This window comes from Rhea americana, unplaced genomic scaffold (genome assembly GCF_003343005.1).
Source record: "Rhea americana isolate MKP2758 unplaced genomic scaffold, rheAme1 scaffold_12, whole genome shotgun sequence".
NCBI classification, from domain to species: Eukaryota; Metazoa; Chordata; class Aves; order Rheiformes; family Rheidae; genus Rhea; species Rhea americana.
The window spans coordinates 7,668,483-7,693,388 of NW_028185261.1; the positions used below are offsets into that span (position 1 = coordinate 7,668,483).

Consider the following 24,906-nt stretch of genomic DNA (forward strand, 5'->3'; position numbering starts at 1 on the left):
CAGTTAATCATTTTCAGTGATCCTASTTCAAATGAAGCTGTCCTGGCTATGGGGCAAGGCAATGAGCTTTAAAGTTTGAACTACAAGAAAAGATAGTGTGCAATGGATCACTTTGAGGGAGAAAAGAGACAGGATTCTTAAGACAACTAATCTGAAGCTCAAGACAAACAGCAAAATAGAGTCAAGGAACTGGATGTATGCACTTGCTTCCTTACAAATTTGTATGTTTTGTATGCTAAAGAGGGTACTTTTGACATCCTTAAAGTCTTGGCCATTTCCTCAGTTATGAGATAATTCCCTGAAGTGATCAACCTATAAACTCTGGGATCTGAAAAATATGCTTAAAGCCCTTTAAAAGATTGATTAGAAAGGGTCCCAACAGCTAAATGCAGCAGGATCTACTTCTAAGTAAGGGTAAAGAGCCCATGCTCAGAAAGCATGCCAGCCAGACAAGAAGTATTGTAGCCTACTTTCACCACATTAAAACTGGACCGCAGGCACACACAAGAAAATCCAGTACAGCAGCCCAAGTAGGATTGCATTAGGAGAGATTTATCACTTAGATTTATGTACTAGCTTGCCATTCAGATACTTAYTAAGTCCTAAGGTAAAACAGAAGGGTAAAAAAATTAAAAACAGTGACAGCGTTACTGTGTTTGAGAATCTACATTGTTTATTTCAGCAATAAGTGCCCTCAAACCTAGAGTACAACATTTTAAAATCTACAACACAAAAATAGAAAATATTCAAAATGCACAGAAACACAAGTCACCTTAATGTGATTAAAACGTCACATGTGATTTTGCAATTAAGTAGCAATTAAAGATGTGCTTCAAAACACTGTATAGAAATTTGCAAGTTTTCTGTACAGAAAAGGTAGAATCTTCATGCTTGTGCAAGTCGTTCTAGGACTCTTCGGTAATCTGAAACGAGTTGTTGGAAGCTCTCTTCTAACTGTTCATGCTGCATATTTAGGTCTATTTGGTTCAACTGATTCGTGAGCTCCTCTGGTCTTAGACACCTTCTCATCTTGGCAAGTTCTCTCTGCTTTTTCTAAGCAATTAAACAAACAGTAGTTTGAACACAACCAGTATATCAAGAGTATAATATTTAATTAAAAATTTATTCCATCTCAGTATCTAGTTTTTTTTAAGGTGTTACTAATCCTAAAAAAAATTGGTAAGTGTTGAATAATAAAGTCTTTTCTGCTAAAGCCTCACAGTTTCTGTATTACTAGGCAGAAATAAAAAAAAAAGTGAGAAATTAAGATTTTTTAAGCAAATAGATTAGGACTAATGATACTCCTATTACCAAGAAAAATGTATGGCATGAAAAACTAGATTATAGAAAATTGTCCAGAATGTATTAGCAAATTGTCCAGAATGTATTAGCTCTACGTTGATATTAATCAAGTTTGTATTCCATTATGTCTAAGTCAACTCATTTCCTATAGTTGACCATCAAAAGTTAATTTTAAACCTCCACTACATAGAAAATATTTCACGAATTGTTGCAGATGATTCAAAAGTTACCAGGGATAACAATAACAACACTGAAATGCACTAATAAGAAAACCCACAAGCATAAACATACTTGTACGCACAAACTTCAGGAGAACACCTTGCTATTTGCCACATACATGCTGTTTATCTGTGTTTCTTTCTTAATCATAAAAAWCATTTTAAGGTGTTTCTTTCCCCAAATATATTTTTATTTAGCTGATATACTGAATGCTCTGCATTGGCTTTGTAGGATAAAATAAAAAGAATTCTCAAAGCAGAGTTTGCTTTGAATACAGATACTCTCCAATAAGTAGTTTTTACATTGTGGTGTAAAGCATTCTTCTCTCTGAAGTTCCCTCTTTGTTGAAGTATAGAGATAGCTTCTGTAGAACAATCAAAACTTGGACTATTTAGCCTTTTTTAGCTAAGGACTGTTTAGCCCACAGTCTTCCCTATTTTGATGCTATCATAAAATAGTCCATAAAAAATTCACAAGCTGTTCACCTTCTGAACTACYTTAGTGTGATGTTCTGTTCACTAGGATATCAAATCTTTTATTTCSTAGAAAAAAAAAGTTTGTGAAGGACAGAGTTGGCTCTATCAGCCACTCCAGTCTAGTGGTACAGTGGAAGCAAGAGAGAGTTCAGTATTTTTAACAACAATCTCCTTGCTAACCTGGACGCTTCAAAGGGAAGAGATGTATTACAAGATTTTTGGTTTCAGGTTTCTGCACTCAAGCTGCTTGTGCTATCGTTATCTAGGAAATAGCTGTAAGATGAAATATAATTAACTTGAGAGTTAATGGCAATTTAGAGTTATTCTGCATTTATACAGCACTAATGAAGGTATCAAATGCTTTATGAAACAGTTGTAACATTTAGATGATACTGGAATTAATGTTGCAGTACTTCTGATTCTTTATCAAAGTTGCCTTCTTCCCTCCCTCCCAGATGACCACATGTTAAGGATTAGTTTAACTGCAGTTCTGATGTAGGTTTTTGAAAACAAAAGCATGACTAAAAATTTACTGAAAACATTGCTTAAAATGAACCTATAAGCTGTTCACTAAAAGCAGTCATGAAGATAACCATATTTCAGAACATGAAACTTGCAACYGATATCAAAGAAGAGGTGTTAGTTGCTTTGAGGATTCTTTTGAAGACATCTATCACTGGAAAGTTAAACTTGTCTCACTCTTGCTTATCTACCAATACAAGAGCTGCATTAATTTATTAAAAACAAAGACTAAAATGGAAACAATTGTAAGCAGCACTAAAATTGAAGTTGCTTATGAAATTTTGAATCCCTCTCCCCAATACAACTTCAGTGCAGAGCAAATGAATTAGAACCATGTAACAGTTCCCCTAGCTGATGAATCATGGCCTCATTAATAGTGGATTAGAGTGAAATCTAGCAAAGGAGACAAGACACTAATGGAAGGGAACAGAAATTCTTTTGATTAAGGTCCTGACACTCAACAGAACATGGTGTTATCTCTGTATCAGCTACATATTTAATACAATACTGTTATTTCTGCTAGAGGGCCCCTAAGTCCAACCTGAATTACATTCAAAGTTTTGCTTTATTGGTAGTGTATTCACACAGCTACAAATGAAAATCAAGGGGATGCTGGAGAGCAAACAACTTTGGCATTGCATGTTAACAGGACAACAGTTGCTTTAGGAAGGCTTTTACAATCAAGGCACTTTCTTACACTTTGCAACTTTGCCAACAGGGCTTAGGTTTGCTCAGTGAATACTTAACAGCACAGATGAGGTAACATGCTAGTTGCCGTARTAAACCTAGGTCAAATTTGTGGTCTGTTGAATCTTAATACAGAGACTGATGCCTTTAGCAACTGGAGGATCATCTGTTTTGCCAGTATCTTAGGTTTAGACAAGACAAAGCAAGTTTGTTGAATTGAGAATCCTGAGGAACATACTTAGTGAAAAGCAACTTTTCAGTTCCTTTTAAGTTCGTAAAGCTTGTTTGAACTTTACTGCTGGATTTCCTTTATACTCCAACTACACTGAGTTCTGCGCTGCCATAACTAGATTGCTATTCTAGTTGTTAAGCAGTTTTTAATTTGCTAGAAGTAATCTAAACTGTAGCCAGTCTGCAGTGTAAGCATACTGCAATATTTACCTCTTCTCCAACCTTCTAGCTCATTTCTTAAGATTTTYAAGGAATTGACTTTAAGCTCATTTGGGCATAATGTGACCAGCTAGATACCATAAGCTCAGYAGTAACTTCCTACTGGAACTGGGCAGGTAACATTCAGGAGCCAAACACAAAGTCTTCAACATAGCTATGTATGAATGTTCTCTGCATCTGTGTACATGTCACTTAGACACCGCATAACTAATAGCAGTTGATTGACAACATAATTGGCATCAACTACAATTATGGAAATGAAAGTAAAATCAAGTATAATTAGTCTTGAAATAAGTATTAAATGATACTTAAGGCATATACACCTTATAGGGGCCAATCAGTCTTCTTTTAACATCCAACCGATAGCTTCTGGACTGTTCTGCATCACCCATATCTGTTGCACGCAATCGGAGAATTTCATAAACTCGCCTTGTGTGTTGCTAATAGAAAGGAGAACAAAAAACATGCCTGAGTATTAAGAATTTGCGCTGTAGCAATTCAGAAAGAGGAAAAATTAAGAGTTGCTCAGTTTGTCAGAAGACTGTCAGAAGCACTGAAAAGGATCCTCCTAGCCAATGAGTTAGATGAGTAGACAATTCCATGCAGTCAGTGTCTGTTGAAGCATCCCTGCAACTGGTACAAAGATAGCAATATCTGTTTAAGGGAGCAGCAAAAAGTCCAGAGTTCAAAAGTTCTTCAAAGAACTGACAGAGGGTTGGAGCTGGACTGTCATGAAGACAATCCATTAAAATTAGCGAAGGAAATACTGTGTTAATATACACAGTATGTAAGTCAAAATACTTACTGTTCTCTTCAAACGGCCCCCTAGAAGCTGTAAATATGAACAGTAGCATTTAAGTTCATGAATAAAAGAATCAGTAAAAGGAAAATTGAAGTGATTTTGGAACCATGATCTGCTAGTTTCAGATGCCTAGGGAAAAAGAGATACTCATGTTACTGCTGTATTACTATTGCATCTGTATTAAAACACTTCAAGACTAAATATTCCTTTGCTTCAACAAAAGAATGAAAAATGGGATGGTTCATTTGCTGTACTTATTAACACATAGTTAGGTGCTATTTTAAAAAAGAATTTAACTATCCATTCAAGTTTAAGTTCTTAGCCATGGAAAAAAGCTGCAGGCATGCTTTTCCTATACAAGCGATAATGTTATCATAAATATATTTGAATATGGCTTCTCCCTCTGCTTCTCCCCCTACCCTGCAAGTCTCATTTGAAGTTTTCACAAAACTACATTCAAATATATTTCCGAGTTAAGCACCTCTGCATTTCAACCACCATATTCAAGTTTAATCGCTCACTGGAGAAGTTACCAGTGAGGTTAATTGTTTAATTTAATTGTTTAGTGTTCCAAGTGTTTAGAGCCTTTGTGTTCTGTATTTCCAAACACTTACTTTGTACAGTTTATTTCCCCCCACACCAGGAACATCAAAGTTATATTTGATTATATCAGAAAAGGATGTAGGAAAGAAAAGGCATTTATCTGAAACTGTGAGCTAGGTATTTCACTTCCAGCTGCATCCTAAGATCTGTTGAAATAAGACAGAGTATGTAATTTACAAAGTCTTCACTTGTATGTCTAAATTACTTTTATACTAGCTTGATAAAAACAGGTTCAACTATTCAGATTTAATACCTTATTTATTTTCAGCTTTTGTTGTGCTTCCATCACCATTTCTTGGCTGAAACCTTGCATTAACTTTTCTGGAGAAAAGCAAAGCAGATCTTGGCAGAGCTTTACAAGAACAAAGTCTCTTAGCTTTATATAGTTGTCAGATGGATCCTCAGCTAGAAGAAATATAAAAGCATACAGTAAATATCAGTATTGTTTCCTCTTCTCTCATGTACAGTTAGAAAAAAGGGAAAACTAGATAAAAACATTCCTCAGTATGTCAACAACTGTGCTTACTTTTGAGAAGTGCTAGCCAATTTTTTTTGATGTGTGATAGCATAAATTGAAAGAGATTGCAGAAAGACAAACACTTTTGTATATGCAGTACTGTATATAGCATTATATCATATTTCCATGATATAACCAATAGTATACATGTTTAACTGATCCAGTTTAACTTCTTGGGAAAAGAAATAATTGTTTCATGTGTAAACCCTTTTTCTTGCATATTGTTTAYCCTGTTAGATGTAATACAGAGGCTCAGCCAGCCAGATTTTAYACTTTCATAGAAAGAATTTATGTACCAAGTACACAGAGCTAAGTTAATCCAATTCGATCTTAATCGACCACTACCTAACTTACTTGCTTTAAATCCAGAGTCTCACTTTCAGTGTTTAGTAGTAGACTGCTGTTTTGATATAAAGTATGGAAGGATGGCTTTCACACTAATTAAAACGTTGGACAGAAGTAAAATATTTACTTTTGAAAAAGAGCAACTAGATCCACTTTTGTGTTGCTATTAGCTTCTATACTAGTAAGACTATATTGTAATTCAGCAGAATTTTAACAGTTTGAGGACAGGTGAACCTACAGCTGATGTTTAAGAACATGAACAATTTTGTATTGGCCTATGCAATCCTGAATGTTTAGTTAATTTTGTAGACTATGCCTATCATTTATAAAGCAAATTTTTGAGGTGCAAGATGTAAACTTTTACAGCCTTCCTAAGACAACAGGAGAATAACCTGATAATTGTACTTTAAAAAGTCAGTTGTAGAAATCTCTTCTAAACCACATGCCTTTCATATACTCAACATTTCAAGAAGAGTATCCAGCAAAGCTATTCTATCAGCTGAAAAAACATGGTACAACAGAAACCTTATTAGCTTCTCAGTATAATATTCCACTAGTATCCCTCAAGTCTGAGCTTGAGGGCCTACCTGAAATAGTAACTATAGCTGCATGTCCTTTAATCCTTCACTATTAATAGGCACATTAATATTTTTCTATTAAGTCTAATGTTACTTTTGCATAAATAAAAATATATTAGAATAACTACAGGGAACAGCTCTAACAGTTTTAAAGATAGAAGACTGCTAATTCAGTAAGTCACATTTTTTGCAAATAAAAGATGAGAATGCAGCAAGATTGCATCTGGGGCGAGTACAGGTACATGCTGTTTTACACTTCAGGATCCTGTTCTCCTGATCACCAGCAGGGAATCTGGCTGGAGTTTAGCCTGGCCATATCCTGGCCCAAATGCCTGTATTTCTTCATGTTATAATTCACTTTGCTTGTCACTAMAAGGATTAAATGCAAAAGAAAAGAATTTTTGTATAAATACAGTAAAAACTCTACTTAAGGCAGAAGATGAGACAAGACTAGGTGTTTAGTATTTCTGTTTCTTTGTTTTCAGAAGTTTCAGTGTGACTAAATACTACACAAAGCAGTAGAACTATTAGAAAACAAACTAATTGTGTAGAAAAACTGATGAAACTATCCTGTGGTATATAACTAAGCTAGCCAAAAGCCATTTACTGACCACTAACTGTAGTCTTTGAAAGCAAGAAAGGTAAGGAAAGATTCAAAGACCTGAAGGGCAAGCTTATTCAAAAYTGATTTAAGTTTAAAGGTCAAAAGGATGCAAACAATAGCTGATMTAGACTTCACCAATTACTTATAACCTGCTTAAAAGTACCATAACTCTCAAAACTAYTGCTTAAAAAGTCAATAGATATAAGGAGTAAAAAGTATTTGCTTCAGTGAATATTGACAGTCACAAATGCAACTGTTCTCACCTATGAACCATACAGAAGAAAGTGCTTACAGTGTTCTGAAGGTACTTAGTGTTTTAGACKGTTCTATTACAAAAAAATCCCCACTCACCCCAATTTTCTATGGACTAGCAATGTGGAATTTATGGCTAAACAGTTTATATCCTTTTTTTTTCCTTTTTTTTCAATGATTATAGTAAATAGTTGACATTTGCAATTTAAGGATGATCAAAAGCTACTAGATTACCAAGAGGAAGGACTGGGTTGGAAGTTTTTGCTGCATAYGTAGCATTCTTCAACCAGCTATTTATTTTTTTGTTTTGGAGATTGCTTATGACCATTAGCAGTTAAAATGCTTTGAATATGAGTGGCCTAATCTTGTGTGACAAGTCTTACAGCACCCAGTCTGAAAAAGACTGGAAAAGCTTTAGTAAAAGTAATTTATTCCATTCCTTTTCACTCAAATTAGTTAAGAAAAAGATGAGAGCAGTTTCTCCAAAATAAGCACTACCAACATACATTTCACTTATGTTATCTTGGATGACAAACTGTAACCAGGATCTTGAGTTTAAAAAGAARTATGAACAATATTAATTATAAATGTGAAAATCAGAAGTAACTTGTTTTTCATTTTTTTTCTTAGCATTGGTACTTACTTTCTAAGCAGTTAAAGAAGCTTTCTGAAAATAAGAAAGATTTCTTTGTAATTCTATTTGCTATTTAACCAAATATCCTGATGATACCAACCTTACTTTCCCCTAAGAAGGGCAGTAAGTATTTTTAAAAATCTGAATTTCTTCAATTTTTGAATGCTATGTTAAAGATAGGAAGCTTTCTTCTGGCTTATCTCAAAGAACATAAAACCTATTTGAGGGCAAATTTGCTGTTGTTGAACAGAACCCTGCATTTTATGCAGGGAACCATTAACAACTTTGTTTATCCTCAGTTTTAATTATAAAATCCATGTACAGCTTTGTAGTATTAACAGAGGTTGGGGTGGTGAAGGAGGAGGGACAAAAACCACCCACCTATGAGCAAGATTTCCTAATATATAAAGGAAGGGAACTTATTCTCTGGGTTCCTACGAACTGGATTAGAGTTTAGGAGGCTGTTTCTGTATAATAAGGTTATCCTGAGGTGATGCATCAAGAAAGCAAATATTCCATTGTATTTTAATTAGATTTTGGGGACTTTTTTTTTTTTTTTTTTTWAAAAAACACTAAGATGAGATGCTGAGGTGGCACCAAATAATAAATAATAAATTCATGTGCTTGAATTGCATTTCTTCCTGTGGTGGACTTGAAGCCACAGAGAGATGTCATGTTTGTAGCTGTTYGTGTGTCTTGCATTTAGGAAAACTTGCTGTGTTTCTGTTCCACCTGCCATTGCTTCCACTGCATTTTTATTTTCAGGTATTCACATACAAATCTATAAMATTACAGGGATCTTCAGTCAGTCATACATGCTCCTGGAGCACAAATCCTGTATATTTTTTTCAAACTGGCTGTCAAATTTTGGCTTGCATACTAATATTGTTATTTTAGATTATTTTTCAATTTTGAATGTTTAACAGCAGTCAGCTGAACAAGGAGTTTGAAAAAGCTTGATCTCTTCGCTAACTCAGCTGCGCATCTCACAATAAAATGGCTAATTAGCTGGTAATCCGTTCATGCTAGGAATTGAATTTTCCTGGTGTGCTGTTCTAAGTAAAGGATTTAAGGCACTACATTATATAGTACCCTGTTTTACAGAACTATATTAATCTTGAACTTCAAAAGACCATTAAATTCTGAAAAATGAATGCAAAAAGTTATTTTGCAGGCTAACAGTCTGAATGCTGTAAGTTGTTTATTAAACAGGTGGACTGAGTTAATAATTTAGCACAAACCTGTTATGTCAAGTACTGTAGGAGAAGACATATAGTATCTATGAACTGTTTCAAGAAGCTGAGCACCATGGCCTTCTCCTTGGAATGGTGGCAAAATCAGCATCTGGCTACAAAGGAATTAATTTCAGTTAAAATGCGCACATGTGCATACATCATAATGTAAGTGTTTAAAAATTAAGTGTTACTTCATTTTGGATTAAAATACATTGAACAATATTCATGTTGAAACATGATTTAGTGTCTTAAAATTGCTAAATATTCAAAACTTGGTTGAGATTCCCCCTGCTTCAAGAAGGGAACAATGAAATAAATCAGTGCACAGCCAGCTAATAATGGAGATTTTTTTAAACAAATCAACACCATTATAAACAAGTATTGGGAACTTCAGCAGTTCCCTCTTCTGAAATAAAAGGCAAGGCACGAGTTACACTGCCAATTACCTTACACGTGGCCGGGTTTTGTCTGGGTACACATAGTAATTATAGACTGTCATGTAGCCTACGGTCGCAAAGAGTGTAGCTCCATCCTTATTATACTTCTCAAATCTGCAGATAAAACAGAAAGCCAAGCAGGTCAATTACAGTCGCGCTCCCATGCAGTGTCCATTTTCTTTTCCATTCTCCAACTGAATTTTCAGTGTCAGCAAGCTACTCTGTGAGGGCCCAATGGGTACACCTGCTATGTTCTGAATGTACAATTCACTTAATTGGTGTGCAGCAACTTGGATAAATCAGGCCTCTTTACAGCACTTCAGTGCACTTGCCTATTATAAAGATGAATAGGTGGCAAGTAAAAGAAAACACAGGCAAAGCTCATTTCACTGTTTAAGCCTACATTCAGGGCTCTAACGGACAACAGCATTTAATTCAGCTCTATTCTCAAGGCTTCCCAAAGCATAATGGAGAAAAACTCAAGCCTCATAAACAATGGTTTTTCTTTCCTGGGAAAAATATCATTATCCTGCTCCAATAATTGGCCAGCCACAATTAAAATGCAGGCTTTGTGGAGGTAATAAGGTCCACTGTTGCTTTAGAACTGTACTTACACTAGAAAGTAGTTCCATCTTTCATCATCTATATCAATAAAGCTAGCCGTTTCAATAAACCACATCAAGAACGTCTGAAGCCTTTCATGATATTCTTGAAAGCCTGGACATGTCATGTCAGCCTAGGGAAAAAGCCAGCAGAAGTCAGGTGAAACCTATCACAGACATTGAGAGAAGAATCCGCAGAACCTAGTTTATATATATATGTATATAAAATCTATATAGAAAGTTTATTAAGCACACTGATGAAATAATGGTAATTATATGCTATAGTTAGAACATTATTGAAAGTCCATCACTGCAAAATAAACAAATTTCATTGCTCAAAAGGAGCAATTTCACTTGTTTTTACATACCTTATATATTTGGTATGTTATATCTTCTCCAGCTTCCTCATTATGGACAGAATATGTGTGTAGCAGCATTCCAAAGGGCTTGAAATTGACCTCCTTCTCCAGCAGAGACACAAAGTCATCTGTGTTGGTGCAAAATCCAGGAGGAATGATTTCTCTAATTTTACTTTCAACATCATCTGCCTGGAGAATATAAGAGGGAGAAGGATCAATGGAAGATAAAAAAGGCAGCAACAAAGTCACCATTATTCCATTAGAGACAAATACAAAAGCAGGTGGTATGGCCTATCCGTAATTTTAAAGAAAAAAGTGATGAGTCTTCGTGCTGCTCAGTAGTGACCCTTCCAGCAGATAAAGGAGCTGCACTGAAAGGATCCAAAAAGGTCACAATCCAGCCACTGACAGCATCAAAAACCTGACAGTTATAGCATCAGTTTAGTGAGTAATGGTAACGGAGAACAGTCCTGAATATTTTTACCTTGAGATTATGGCAATTGTCCAATCAAAAAAAAGCTGATAACTATTCTAATAAAAATATTACRTGGAGGAAAACCAGAAATGGCAAGACAAGGAAAGAAACTCTGAATTCAGTTACACACAATAAACGCTGCCAGTTTATTGAATGCAATGCATTTATTTCTGAAAGTGTATTAGAAACAGAAACTATGTTTTTTAATACAGCAAGTCTCTAAGACTACACTACACATAACCTCGTAGAACACAGGTTCCCAAACAAGCCGCTAATAAGAGATAGGAGGAGATGCAGGATTGGAGTGAAGAAAACAGGACAAACACTAAAAATGGTCATCTCCAAACAGCAGAGTGACAGCTAGCACACACTTGCATCCTTTTACCTCTCTGCTTAAATGCCTGCCTGTAGGATCACCCATAAWATATATTACAAGCTCGGAAGACAACATTCAGCATCTTAAACACAGAACACTTTGAAAACAAGTTCAACATAAAATAATAAAAATATGATTTAGGGATATTATCAGCAAATTGGATCTATAATCTACCATTCTGCRGAAGGAAGAAATATTCTGACAGGAAAATTAAATCCAGAGATTAAAGTTACCCTTTTTAAATAACCAAAGTGAAAGTTAGAGACTATCAGCTGAGCAGACTTCGTAATCCTTTTCAGACCCCAAAAAGACCACTTGATTGAATACATTTTCTACTTCTTTTTAACCATGAATATTTGATGAAGTTTCACAATAACTTATTACTGCTTCTCACCAGGCAATAAAACTTAATGAATTGGTCTCAACTTAACAAAACCGTACTCCTCAATACAACCCCTAAAAGCCTGACATTACATTCAACAAAATGAGCTTACATTCAATTCAAACTTTCCTCCAGACAATGAACCCAGGTTTTTACTTAATGGAGTTTGCCGTGAGTTCAGCTGTAATGTTTGTATTGTATCTATTTCCACAAGGACTGACACAAGAACACTTTGTGTTAACTTACTAAGCAGCTCGTTCACACCGTTTACATGCATGATGGGTATTAGTTCTAAACCAAGACCCTTGCTACTTAGCATTCAAAACAGGGAAATTAAGATTCTTACAACAAAATACACTACAAAAGGCTAATACAACATGCTACTAATTCCTGTCCTTTCAACCATAGTCCCTTAAGTAGAAGCAATGCACCTGCAAATGAATAGCACTTTATCATTCAGTTACATTTTTAGTATAGAGAAAGAGGGATGTAGTCCAGCACAAACAAGTTTTATTCTTAATGGTTTGGTACTACCAACATTTATATTTATATCTGTAGAGAGAGCTATTAAGCAGTTAATATATAGCTCTACAATAGTTGGTGTTAGAAACCAATTGAAATGCATAGTCTTTAYATCCATTTAATTCTTAAAACAAAGATGCATTTATTGGAACCTTTTCTGTTCTTTCTGAAGCAATATAGGTTGCATACTTTTTCTTTACATTTGCTGATGTTGAGTTATGCAAAAAACAGCAATGTTTTTGCAGAATCAATGAATTATGCTAATAATACATGCAACAACATTTCAGAAAAATGAATCATTTTCTTCAACTATACAAGATCTCTGTAAATAATGCACTTCAGTCGGCACTTCTGATAAAATTGTAGGAAATTGCAGCTAAGAATCAGTAGTGATTTTAATTTTATGCATCTGAAAAAAATATACAAAAATAATCTAGAATTAAAACAGAACTTCCAAGCATCAATTTAACTAATCTTTGCAATAACTCAATACTAACTATGTGGAAAAACATCTATAGAGTACAGAATACTATATGCAAGGTATATCTAAAACTGCTCCTCTTATATATGCAAGTTTCTTCATCTACTAGTRATAGGGAAAACAAACTTTCACATGTTGAAAGCATATAAGGTGCAGCCCTTACTGACTGCCACCACAAGAAAATCTTGCTTTCCATACAGCAGAATTAAATCATGAGATCAGAGACTTAGCAGATAGCAGGTAAAAAGACTTTGTACAGTCATAGCACTAAGAATTATCTATTGCGCTATCTTCCAAAGAGCCTTCCCTTGAAATGGAGCCTGGCACAATTCAAGCCATGAAAGAAGCTGGGTCCTTTCATTATTTTTATGGGTTATCAARATCTTCACTTCTTACAGAATCTTCGGTTTGAGTGGTAGCTTAAAGTTAAGTGATCTAGTTTTAAGTTAGTGATTCCTGGAGTACAAAAATCTGGAAGTATCACTAGCATACAACTAGTTTTATTAATACTTGTACTTTTTAATGGAAATATTCATTACATACTAGGCAGTTCCCAAACACGTCTCTGAAATGGTAACAGTCTAAGGAGTTACTGTGCCCCCCCCCCGCTTTTTTCCCCTCTCTCTAATCAACGAGAGGTTTGTTTCTTTTACCAAAGCAAGACACTCCTCTTACCAATTGGCATGGCTTTGGCAATCTCTATTTGTATGCTCTGGACCAAGCAGCATATAAAATTTAAATTTCATGGGAAAGCCTTTACCAACTATTTGCATGAAGCAGCCAGAGAATACACACTGCTGAAATTTCCCAAAAAAATCAGATTTTTTCAGCAGATAGTTTCTCATCCTCTGTCCTCAAATCATTTCTTCACTGCACTTGTCCATTATCCTGAAAATAAATTATCCCCTATGAAATGCCAAAGAAATAGCTATTCTGTTTCTAGTAGTCAAAACAACACAGGTATTTCTATACAGTACTGTATTTAGCTGTGCTAAAGTACTCTGTTCAGAAAAAAAAATCCAGTTAACTGCTGGTCAAACATAGACAAAGCATGTTATGGCAAAGTGTGCAAGAACCTGAATGAAGCCAAGACTTGTTAAGCTTATGGTTAATAGAAGTATTACCTGTAATGTATTACCTTCATAAACAGAAACAGGTGAGGTGATGATGGGAAATATGGTATGGACTTGTAAACTTAGCTTGGTTTGTAGTAGGACATGAGTAGTGTCTTTTTGTACATTATGTTTGACTCTGGATAATTTTAGAGATGATTCTTGTACTAGCAGGCATTTACAATATTTGAAACAGCATGTATGTGGTATACGAAGTGTCTGCTTTTAAAATAATTTTGGAAATTTGAAAGCAGAAGTTCTCTATAATAATTACTAGAACATTAGTCCTAGTTAGGAGAAATAGAACAATCTGAAGTTGCACTGCTTAACAAAAGTATGTCTAACATAAAAGTTACACTTTCATTTCATTAACTTTTGTACTTCAAGCAAGAAGATTAGACCAGTTGCAAAGCAAGATACTATATTTATACTAATGACTATTTTAGAGGTTAGAGAAAAATATTTTTTCCCCTCCTTCCATGAAATCCAGATGAAAAGGGGGGTACTTTAACAGCTACAAATCTGTAATCAGTAACAATTCAGAGGTCAATGGTATTCATATTTATGCTAGGAGAAAGCAGCCTCTTCAGATATTTCAAATGATCAGCTCCATCCAGGGGATAGATTCTGACCTTTCTAGTTCAGTGAATGAGGTGCCAAGGAGCAAAAATCTGTTTGGGACCTGATCATACTTGCTTTGCGGAGTCTTCCCCASTAACGTGGTTTAGAGCCATCCTTAGGGAGACCATATTAAGATCCATAAATATGCCTGGAATTCTGGCACTTGACATTTAAGATCTCATCTTTTACCTCATTTTTGAGAGGATCTTGGAGAAAAACTAATGGGATTTGGGCAAATATTTCTGTCAGTCTCTAGCAGAGACTGTAGCAGCTTTAGCAATACTGGAACCAAACTTACTATCAAAAAAGCACCTGATGTTGAATGAGCTTGTGTGGGGAAATAGATAAAAATTCCTAAAGTGTGAATAGCTTCACAGATTTTTCCCACTTRCATTTAACTTAAAGGCAGATTGCTGTCCTCCAAAACACCATCTATTCACAGCACAAAGATTACCTGTCGTGCATCATGGATAGTTCATATCTTAATATTATTACTCTGAACAAGCTGAAATCAGCAACTAAACAGTTAACTTAGAAGCATAAATGTCAATATGCATTTGAATTACCACCCTGCTGTGATGACAGCTGATGTTTCAGTCTCTGCAAATTCAAAGAGATAACTGAAGTGTTCATATTTTAAGGTGGTTAAATTAATGGYAAATACAAATGCAGAACAAAACTGATGACTACCGTAATTTTTGCATAGTGAGGTTTAGATATATCCATACAAGCAACATATTTGGGGTCAGTTTTTTTATAATCATATTGAGGGAAGCAAAGAGTAAACTACCACATTCTTCCAATTCAGACAAACTCTGTCAGTATTTCAGGGAAACATATACAAAAGGCTAGCCCAAACAGATACTGTATTATTCCTGATTGCTTAAGGGATTGTGACAAGGACAAATAAGAGTAGATGCAACACAGGGCTTGGCAGAAGTAATGATTTCGAGCGATCAGAAAAGTTTAAGTGTGCTTCAGACAAAATGGACCTTATTTGCCTTCTCTGTACCTCCAGAGAAGGGAAGTAGCTTTGTTATTTGAATGGAGTATAGATAGAATGGTAGTAAAAAGGTGTTATGGTGTGGATTCCCTTTGCAACACCATTTTGAAGTTATGTTGGTGAAAGCCTGGACTGGGAGGTGGTTTTGTTTGGTTTTTAAATATGGTTACTACTTAGCAAGCAGGTATTCCTTTTCTCCTTACTTCTAAAAGCTTATGAAGACTGAAGAGCATGACCTTTCACTTGAGATATGTTGCCCTAGCCTCAAAAGTATCTCAGACATGTCCAGGCACTTGGCTTGTTGAACTAAACATATTCTAAAACAACTCAAGAACAAGGAAGGGCAAATCTATCAAATTCATCTAACAAAGTCAGTCCAAGTTTTTTTCTTTAGAAATAAATCCATCTTTCCTTGAAAATATTTAAAGATCCTAATTTCAAACTCAGAGCTCAYTTAAATACAGCTTGAAATCAAAGGTGTTTACTTTTTATCTAATGAATAGATTTTACCAGGCAGAGTAATTTAAGTAAGTTAATGTAAATGTGTAGCCATTTTTACACTACAGAATATTATGAAGATTCATCAATAGCCAAATCAATGGCTCAAGAGGAGAAGAGACAGGGAGGGAAATCAGTTCAGCTTTTTCTTTCTTGTAGCTAAGTAAAACACTGAGGGCAGTAAGTTTTTCTAATGTAGAGACCACTTCAAAAAATATTCAGCTTTTCCTCAATAATTGCACTGGTACTTTTACAAGAAATTAACAGTTTTATAAACATTGTTAAAAATATATTAATGTTTCAGTCCTGTGTGTAAATTCCAAATAACTTTCTTCAGCTAGCTGGAAGACTGATTGCCTTAGCTTTTGTGAGGTTACCTCACAAAAATATYCCAAGAGTACATAGGCAGAATTTGGGAGTGAGGAGAGAAGCTCTTCTACAAGTGCTCTCTAGGCTTGGAAGAGCTGTACAGAAAAGGGGACTTTTTGCATTAATTGTGTTCTGTGTTCCTGTGAGTGAGATGTAAAGCACGCATGATACCTAACCAGAAACTATAAGAAGTCTCCAATCTTGCTTCTGTATAACCTTGCTCTCCATATTTGCTATTTGAAAAGACACAGTAAAGTATCCTACCTTGGGGTGGAGGGGGAGTGGATGGGGAGGGAACCACACCAAAATACCTCCCCCTCCAACTCTGCCCCCACACTCTTTTCTTTCAAACTGGACTTTCTTCAATATAAAAAAACACTACTGCTTGTCTTCCTCCTGGATTGAGTTAACATGAAGCTACAGACTTGCTAGACTGACCTTTTTGTGGAACTAGCCTCRATATTAGAATCTCATGTTTGACTGACAATTTTGACCATCCTGCAGTCAAAGAAGGAACAATGAGATAAATAGAATTCTTGTCCATATGCCTTTAAAGCTTCCCAGTAATGTTTCAAGCACAGGTCTGGCTCTGTCTTTACCTCCACACAGTCAAACTTTTCATTAACTTTAGATGTATATTCGATGCGGAAAAGCGTTGACAGGTTACCAGCGATGTAATACAAGAGGATCTTCAGACCCTTGTAACCAAAGGCAACTTCACTGAGAAAGGAGAAAAAAAAAAAAGTGATCAGAACTCTAGTTTAACAGGAAAATACATCACAGAACTTTCAAATAATAAGCTTTGAAGCTCACATTCTCTTTCCCAGTGAGGCATACTATGCCTTCTAATAGGAAAAGGGAATCAAATTGTATGTGTACTATATAGACAGATTATGCCTTACACTATTTCTACTAGTTATTTTGCTCCTCTAGCAGAGGAATAGAACAAGTCTCTGAACAGGAAGGTAGCATATGTACATGCCTAAAAGATGAGGACCTGAAATACCTAGTACTTCATTTATGATGCTCAATATCGTAAACTCATTAACATTAAAATTAAGTATTTATTAAAACTTTGCAGTTTAGTAGTCTGTATTTTGGATTACACAGCTGCAAGTTATACTGCACAAGACACAGGTAGGTAACAGTCATAGTAACAAGTCTGTTTTTGTAGACAGTTCCTATATAGTTATCTGAATTAACCAGAGCCAAAAAACAGAAAAAAGAGCCATAAATAGGTAAGTCTTTACACTTAAGTATGATTTGCCTGAATATAAACACTGTATTGTTGTGAAGTAAGTTTAAGAAGTTTTTTCCAAAGATAACTGAAAGGCAGAAAATGTTTAGTTACAGAGAAACAGRATTTTCATGTTTTTAAGGCACTGTTTAAGACTTGTTTGTTTGTTTTTTACATGGAGCTTCTTTTGTGGCAACACGTTTCTGATTTAAAACTTGGACACATAACTTTCAGAGYAAGAATTTGCTTATTAGTTTAATGACAGATTGGAGAGTTCTCTCATTACCAGACATGTATTCCCAATGATAGCTGCAGTAACAAATGTTTATTGACATAACTATTTTTGTTACAATTAATATATGTAGCTCATCCTACTTTGAGCACTTAGAACTGTTTTTAAAGAAGTCAGAAATTAAGAAACAGTGYGTGTGCATGTTTTAAATGAACTGTTGCAAGATTGTTCAACATTAACCTACTGAAGATAGTCAATATACTTGAACAAAACTGAATCAATACTTTTTTTAGTTTCTATATCCTCTCCATATCTAYCTGATTACAAGCATATATATTTGAGGAAAAAAACCTTCTGAATTTAATATAACATTCAATGAGCTAGAATAGCTGAAAGCCTGAATTTAAGTTAACACTTTTATTTGTATGTTCTATTAACTAAAAATTTCATGTTGTAGTATAGTAAAAAATAAACTGATATACAGTTGCTAGATACTGATTTTTGACACACATTACTCCTGAAATTTAGCAAGAATCATTAATTCTTGCTAATGACTTTCAAATTATGAACACAATAACCACTTAAAACAAGTGATTCTGATTGCAAAATGAGACATTTTACTCTCTGCTAATCTCTTTATAGTATAGAATGATTAAAGGTCCAAATTCTACAAGCTAGGCACCAAGGCAGCTATTGAACCTATACATTCATGAAACTGACGTATTGCTGTGTCATTTAAAATTAGCTTGGAAAAGCAATGTTTTCTGATTTTTAATGATTAAGAAGCAACATTCCCCTTCTAGACCTATTAATTTGACTCTGGATACTTATGGCATAACTTACTCATCTCCAAACACTTGGTGGCTAAACTCTGGATTAAATGTTGTRTTCTCATCCTCCAAATCCTCAGGAAAGCGAACTGAAGGGAAAAGTGAGCATGAACAAGTAAAACATCAGTTTGGGCTTGTTTAAACCAGAGATACCATGCATTCTTCCACAACAGAAGCAAAAACCTTCAATTATGACTCAATGCATGTTAGCCTGTTGTATACAACAGAAATGAAAATATGCATCTAATTTTCACAAAATGTCATTTCCTCAACTCAAATCAGTAAGCATAGTAAGCACAGCACATAAAATGGAGAAATCAATGCAGACATATACAACRTTATATATCTTGAATGTTACTGACTTTCGCTCCCTCTTAAACACTGTGGATACTGCCCAGCTGCATACTCCTACCATTAGCCAGACCAATCATGGGAACAACGCTGCCTACTCATTCTGTCATTCTCTTACATGCAGGTGAAGCGAGAACGCTTCACTGTAGGTGGATTTCATGAAGTAATGAATAGAAGAATGTGCACTCATGTTCATGTTAAAGTTGGAGAGAATCAGAGCAGATGCAAATAAAGTAGTTGCACCAAKATCAAACTGGTATTTGTACCAATATTATCAGAATAATTAGTAGTTTTTTTTTAACTGGCTTTGCTCTCCTACTCTGCCCCAAGCTTAATATTAAACAATATCTTTGCTGGTGGTATAAAAATACTCACTATTGTGGCACCTATTCAAACTCAGTAACTTACCAAGCAAGCACTTTATTCATGATGAAGTTACGGCAATTGCTCCGAAGTAATTGTGACAGATGTTCTTTGATCATAAAACAGATTCATGATCGTGGGATGAAATTAAGAGACTAAGGCAGGTTTTGTGGGAAAAATTTGAGTCAAGATACTAGATTCCTAAACACCCTCTGTGTAGTTACAATTAAAATAATTTATCTATGTTAAATTGGAAGGAATATAATTCTTAGGTTAGGCCTTGAAGTGACAGTTCAGCCACATGAACAAGGCACAGGTAGCACAAAACAACAGGAACACATTTGAATGAGTTAAATGTGTGCAGTGTTGTAAGAATTAGTGTTGCTACTGAAGCTCATGGGGTTTTTGGATTTGGTTTTTTTTTTTTGTTGTTCTTTTGTAAGCATATGTTGACTGCTGAAACAATTTCATTGCTGCTTTACTCTAATAAAGTGCAGATGAAGAAAAGATTTTCATGGAAATAATTAGAAAGCAATTTTTCAAAAAGAAAGAAGTACAAATGAGAGGTTCCTAACAAGATAGTTTTGCCTCCTCAAAAGCAAAAGAAGATCATTGGTTTTGTCTTCTTTGGCTTGATTCAGAGAGCAACATTGTAGCAGAGTTAAAAAACAAAAAAAAAGTGCCATTCTGAATCACCATGGAACAATTGAGTACTCAGAAAAGGATATCTGCTTTTATACGCAAATTACATTTAAAAAAGAAAAGACCAGAAGCTACAGAGTAGTAGTAGTAGCAGCATTAAAAAAMGGTATAAATCTACTCTTCCCTCCTGTTCCCCCAAAAAAAGAAAGGAARAAGAGAGCAGCTGAGATCAGGTAACTGGTATCTTAGTTAAATCCACTAGCAGAGTCTCCTTGAAATCTAACACAACTGCTCATCAGTTTTGTTTACAGAACTCACTTGGTTATCTCCTGTTATTTCTATCCTTTGCTTTTGTTTTAGAAAGGTGAAGGAGAAAAATAAATTAGATTTGAAATAATGTTTCTTAACTAAAAAATACTTCACAACTATAGTAGTTTAGAGACTTCAAGATTTTGGTTAGAATGACAATTTTGCTCATGAGCCTAAGGTAAGTGTATATTAAGAATTCAATTAAAATTTAGAGAACAGACCATTACTGGCAGTTCTARTAAGTGTTTAGAAGTTTCATTAATTTTATTTTCTCAATAAGTGATAAGTAGTATCCTTACGTAATGTATTTACGATCCTGACAGCAGTTTTCCCAAACTGAACTTTAGGCTTCTAGTTGACAATAGAACTTGCACAAGATTCTGAAAACTTCTTAAAAACAGTTTAAAGTGCTTAAAAGAATAGAAGCAACAAAAGTAGTATATAAAAGTTCTTACAAAAGATGTCATTTGTAGTGTTTGAAGAGAAGCCTGCTGAACTGCTGGAAGGATTTAGACAGATGTCTTATTCTTCTCTTACCATTACATTATTACTGCTGCCTGTAATAAAGCTGCAAGTATAAATGAATCCAACCAGAGTTCAGTTATTCTGCTTGCGTTCTGGATGTTCCAGTGAACAAGTTAGCAATAATCAGATTTCTCCAAAGCCTAGAATTATACATTGCCTTCTATTCAGATTTGAAACAATTTTTGAACTAAGTCAGATGTTGGGAYGAGGGGTGCAGAAAACACAATCCAACAATGCTTTTCAGAGTTTTCCTTTTTTTTATTTTTTCCTCAACTATGAATTCTATCACTAAGTTAATTATGAAAACAACACATACTTTAGATGTATATCATACTATAAGGATTAAAGAGGGGGAAAAAAACCACACTGAATAATTCAAAAAAAGTAGGGTAAGATCTAATTCCAGTGCACTCGAGTAACCTGCTAATAACTGGTAATGGCATTATTATGYAGAGACAGGACTAAGTTTCTATAGCTGTAGTTTAACTGCACTAATCTGAGAAAAAATAGACTGTATTATCCTATTCTTGTATTTGAATATTTACATTAATAAGTACACATTAAAACCTGAGTGGATTTTAGGTATAAGAAAGTATAAGCAGGTGTTAATATATTCCAGTATCAAATGCACAGTATTTAAAGTGTTACCTAGTTTTAGTTGAATTGCTTCATTTGTGTTACACTTATATTCAGCCAGCTTCTTCTCCATAGCAGTAAGCCCTGAAGAAAAAGATTTTAAGAAAGTTTTAATGATGTGCATAAACTATGTACCACTGTTATTTAARGAACGTATCTAGAAGATTCTCAAAAATAGAGGAGACAATGAAAACACCACAAATACTATGGATTTTTTGACCCATCTGTTCCATACATATGTACTCAAAGTGAAATATTAAGATATACCTCACTAACTTTTCTGGATCTAAAAACATGAACTAGGAAACCAACCACAATTCTTCCCTTTTCTCAGAATGAGTTATATTCAAAAGATTTTAAATTAAGTTGTTACCAGTAAAAAYATCTTTCAAAGCTGAAACTAAAAATTAAAAATTCAATCTAACCTATGTTTTTATAAAAGAACACATGCATTTTCACTTTAGTATTTAAAAACATCCAGCTTATGCTAATTACAATTTCTCATTGCTTCTYTGGACAGCAGAAGTGCCCAGAAGCTCAGAGAAGATTTGGGTCCTACTGGACAAGCATCATTATACCTACCATTACATCTTTGCAAAAGTTAAGTAATCATGTCCTGGTGACACTTGGATCTACATGAAACTGTGGTCAAATGTCATGTTCTCTCAGAAAACTTACAAGCACATCTGCATGGAAGAATCCCTACTTCTTGTGGGTAGTTTTGCTTTCCTTTTGAAGCACAAAACAAATCTGTTTTTCATAATAACCACATCATTCTAAACAATTCACAGGTCATCTTCTGTTAGTATGACTTTAAGCTTGTGGAAGCATAAATATTCAAAAAAATATAAAAAWTGAAGGTAACAAACACACACAGCCTATGCTTGATTGTTACAAGTTTTCCTTTTCTATTCCCAGCAACAGAACCAAACTAAACTGGAATATACATACATATTGTCAAACAAGAAATAGCACATATTTGGTTCAGCCACTAGAATATAAGCAAGAAATTCTCAGTACTGTTTATACCCCACCTGCCAATTTTTTCACTGGTACTTAGGGAAACATGCTTATTTTACAAATGGGGAATGAGGCATCATAATTTCTGTGCCTGACAACCTCAAAGCAGCATTTCTCCTAAACAGAGTTCTCAGCTGGCTGAAAAATTCTTTGAAGCAAGCCATTTACTGAAAACTTCAAATGGCATTGTACAGAGATTTCTGCATCTCATCCAGCAGAACAAATAAAAAGCAATTATGAGAAGACCATTTTTACACATTTTTTTCCTGAAACACAAGCTGAATATACAAATCATATAATTAAGAAGTGCTCAGACATGTCCATAGGTCTTACTTTTCTGGGCTGCCTCTCCACCTACATCAGAACAGGAAGCTGAAATTCTTCTATAGACTAAGGACTCAATGTTTTGAAGAAAAACAAACTACAAACATCTAACATGGAAGGAATACCTCTGCCTAAGAAAGTAATTAGAGACAACATTCTTAAAATAAAAAAGCAAGTCTAAAAGCAGACACTAGCCACTTACGAGAGTAAGGTTTTGTAACATTAAGACTTTACACTGGGATCCTCTGCCTCTCCTGCAAATTCTAGTTTTTCATCCTTCCTCCTCATTAAGGCTGCACTGCTTTTGCTTTAGTTAATAAGACACAGTCAAATCTGTTCTTTGACAATGAAGTGTTTTGCAAAATCAGGTAGATACTATATTTGAAAAAAAAGTAAGTAGGCTAAGGGAAAAAACTTGCTAGCAGACCATTGGTCAATAAGCATAGGATTAAAATAACTTCCTTTCTCATTTTCTTGTATTTTCTCAACAGAATTCATATATACTAGTATATCTCAAACTATGCTAAACAGTATCTGTTGTATCATATTGCTGTTCATTTTCCCATCCTTTGGGGAGCCCCTCAGGAAAGGCAAAACCCTAAGCTCAAAGTGTTATATAAAGTTACATGTTTCAAGACCCTAAATAAAAGGKCATTAACTACTTCCACTTCATAAASTGACATTTGAGGAAATGTCTCTCTGACATCATCAAGCAGAATAAAGTAAAGAAAACCTTAAAAAGGGGGTCTCTCTAGGTAATACTAGGTATCTTATTTCAATGCATTGCAATGCATATTAGCAATCACTTTCCCAGAGGTTCTTAAACTGTAGCATGTATATACGACTAATAGTTATCTAGCTGTCACTTTTTTAAAAGCAGAACAGAAGTAACAAGTTAAACCTGGTCTGCTTTCCAAAGTACCTTCCAGCATAGAAGACGCCTGTCACCTATTAAGGTATTTTTCAAGTGTTGCCAAGCTTTCCTCCGCATGCACATCTCCTAAAGTTCACTCCAGGAGCCTTAACAGGAAGTTTTTCTTCCAGCTTCAGACTACTCAGAGCAAATTTGATATAAAAACGACCCTCTCAGAGAGAGGAAGAAGAGCGATCCTGCGGCTCCGCGCTAGGTGCGGGCACCAGGAGCCCGAGGTGCTGCGAGCGGCCGGCAGCGCGCAGGAAGGGCCGCAGGGCCGCGGCGCTACCGCCCGGCGCCTAGGGCCTCCGCTCGCTGGCGGCGGCACCGGCCCGCGAAGCCCCAGGGCCCGGGCGAGCCGCCGCCCCTCCGCGAGCAGGGCAGGCCCCGGCAGGACTCAGGATCAGGGCCGGCCGGGCCGGGCCGGGGCAGCCAGAGCCGCCGCGGGCGCGGGACTTACCCGCCATTTCCGAGCGGAGCCGGCGGCCGAGTCACCCGGGCAGAACGAATCAACCCGCGCGCCCACTCACCGGAAATGAGAACACACGCAAGCACTTCCGCTTCCGGCCGCTGAAATATGGGGCGGGGCGGGGCGAACAGCGCACCTGTCAGAGTCGCCTAGCACGCGGGCGCGCATGCTCAGCACCGCCCCCTCCCCCCCTCCGCCCGCGGAAGCCCTTAAGAAGCTCAACCGCGCTGCCGCTCGTGTGTGTAGTCGCGCGCCCGGTCTAGTGTACGTGCCATCGGCCCCGGCCGGGCTTGAGGCACCGTCCGGCAGGGCTGGCGACACCTGCGACTTGCCCTCGGCCTGTGAGGAGACAGCTGCCGCTGCTGGACACTCGGCTCCTTTTTAAAGCTTACCGGTACTTTAATCTAGCAGGAATCCACTTCAGTATGAGCTAAATAAGCTTTATCTGAAGGTTAGYGTTTGAACAGAATCCCAGAACTACAACAGGGTGCAAGTGTGGGGTTACACAGTATATCTGCCCACAGCATAGTCAAGGGCCAGTACAGATAAAGCACCTAGTTCATCCAGTTCTAATTTAAGCAATATGGAGATT

The 24,906-nt window shown here is 35.9% G+C and overlaps 2 protein-coding genes across 3 annotated transcripts in view; one reads left to right on the forward strand and one right to left on the reverse strand.

Annotated features, from left to right (window-relative positions):
* Window positions 1-651: 651 nt before the first annotated feature.
* On the reverse strand, window positions 652-24,386 carry HAT1 (histone acetyltransferase 1). Of its 2 annotated transcripts, XM_085323037.1 has the most exons (12): window positions 24,306-24,386; window positions 21,601-21,672; window positions 18,776-18,851; window positions 17,063-17,183; window positions 10,634-10,813; window positions 10,278-10,399; window positions 9,673-9,777; window positions 9,233-9,339; window positions 5,315-5,466; window positions 4,462-4,587; window positions 3,980-4,096; window positions 652-1,053 (listed from the first exon to the last, which is right to left on the reverse strand). In XM_085323037.1, exons 1-12 carry the CDS (start codon window positions 24,310-24,312, stop codon window positions 886-888), a joined length of 1,353 nt encoding a protein of 450 aa, XP_085179163.1. In that variant the 5' UTR covers window positions 24,313-24,386; the 3' UTR covers window positions 652-885. The 2 variants fall into 2 exon arrangements, with proteins under 2 accessions (XP_085179163.1, XP_085179172.1); XM_085323046.1 differs by lacking the exon at window positions 4,462-4,587.
* Window positions 24,359-24,906, forward strand: part of SLC25A12 (solute carrier family 25 member 12) — a 53,737-nt gene continuing 53,189 nt past the window's right edge. The window contains exon 1 of the mRNA XM_085322981.1: window positions 24,359-24,708. The gene's annotated coding sequence lies outside the window, so the exon portion shown is untranslated. The remainder of the gene's footprint in view (window positions 24,709-24,906) is intronic.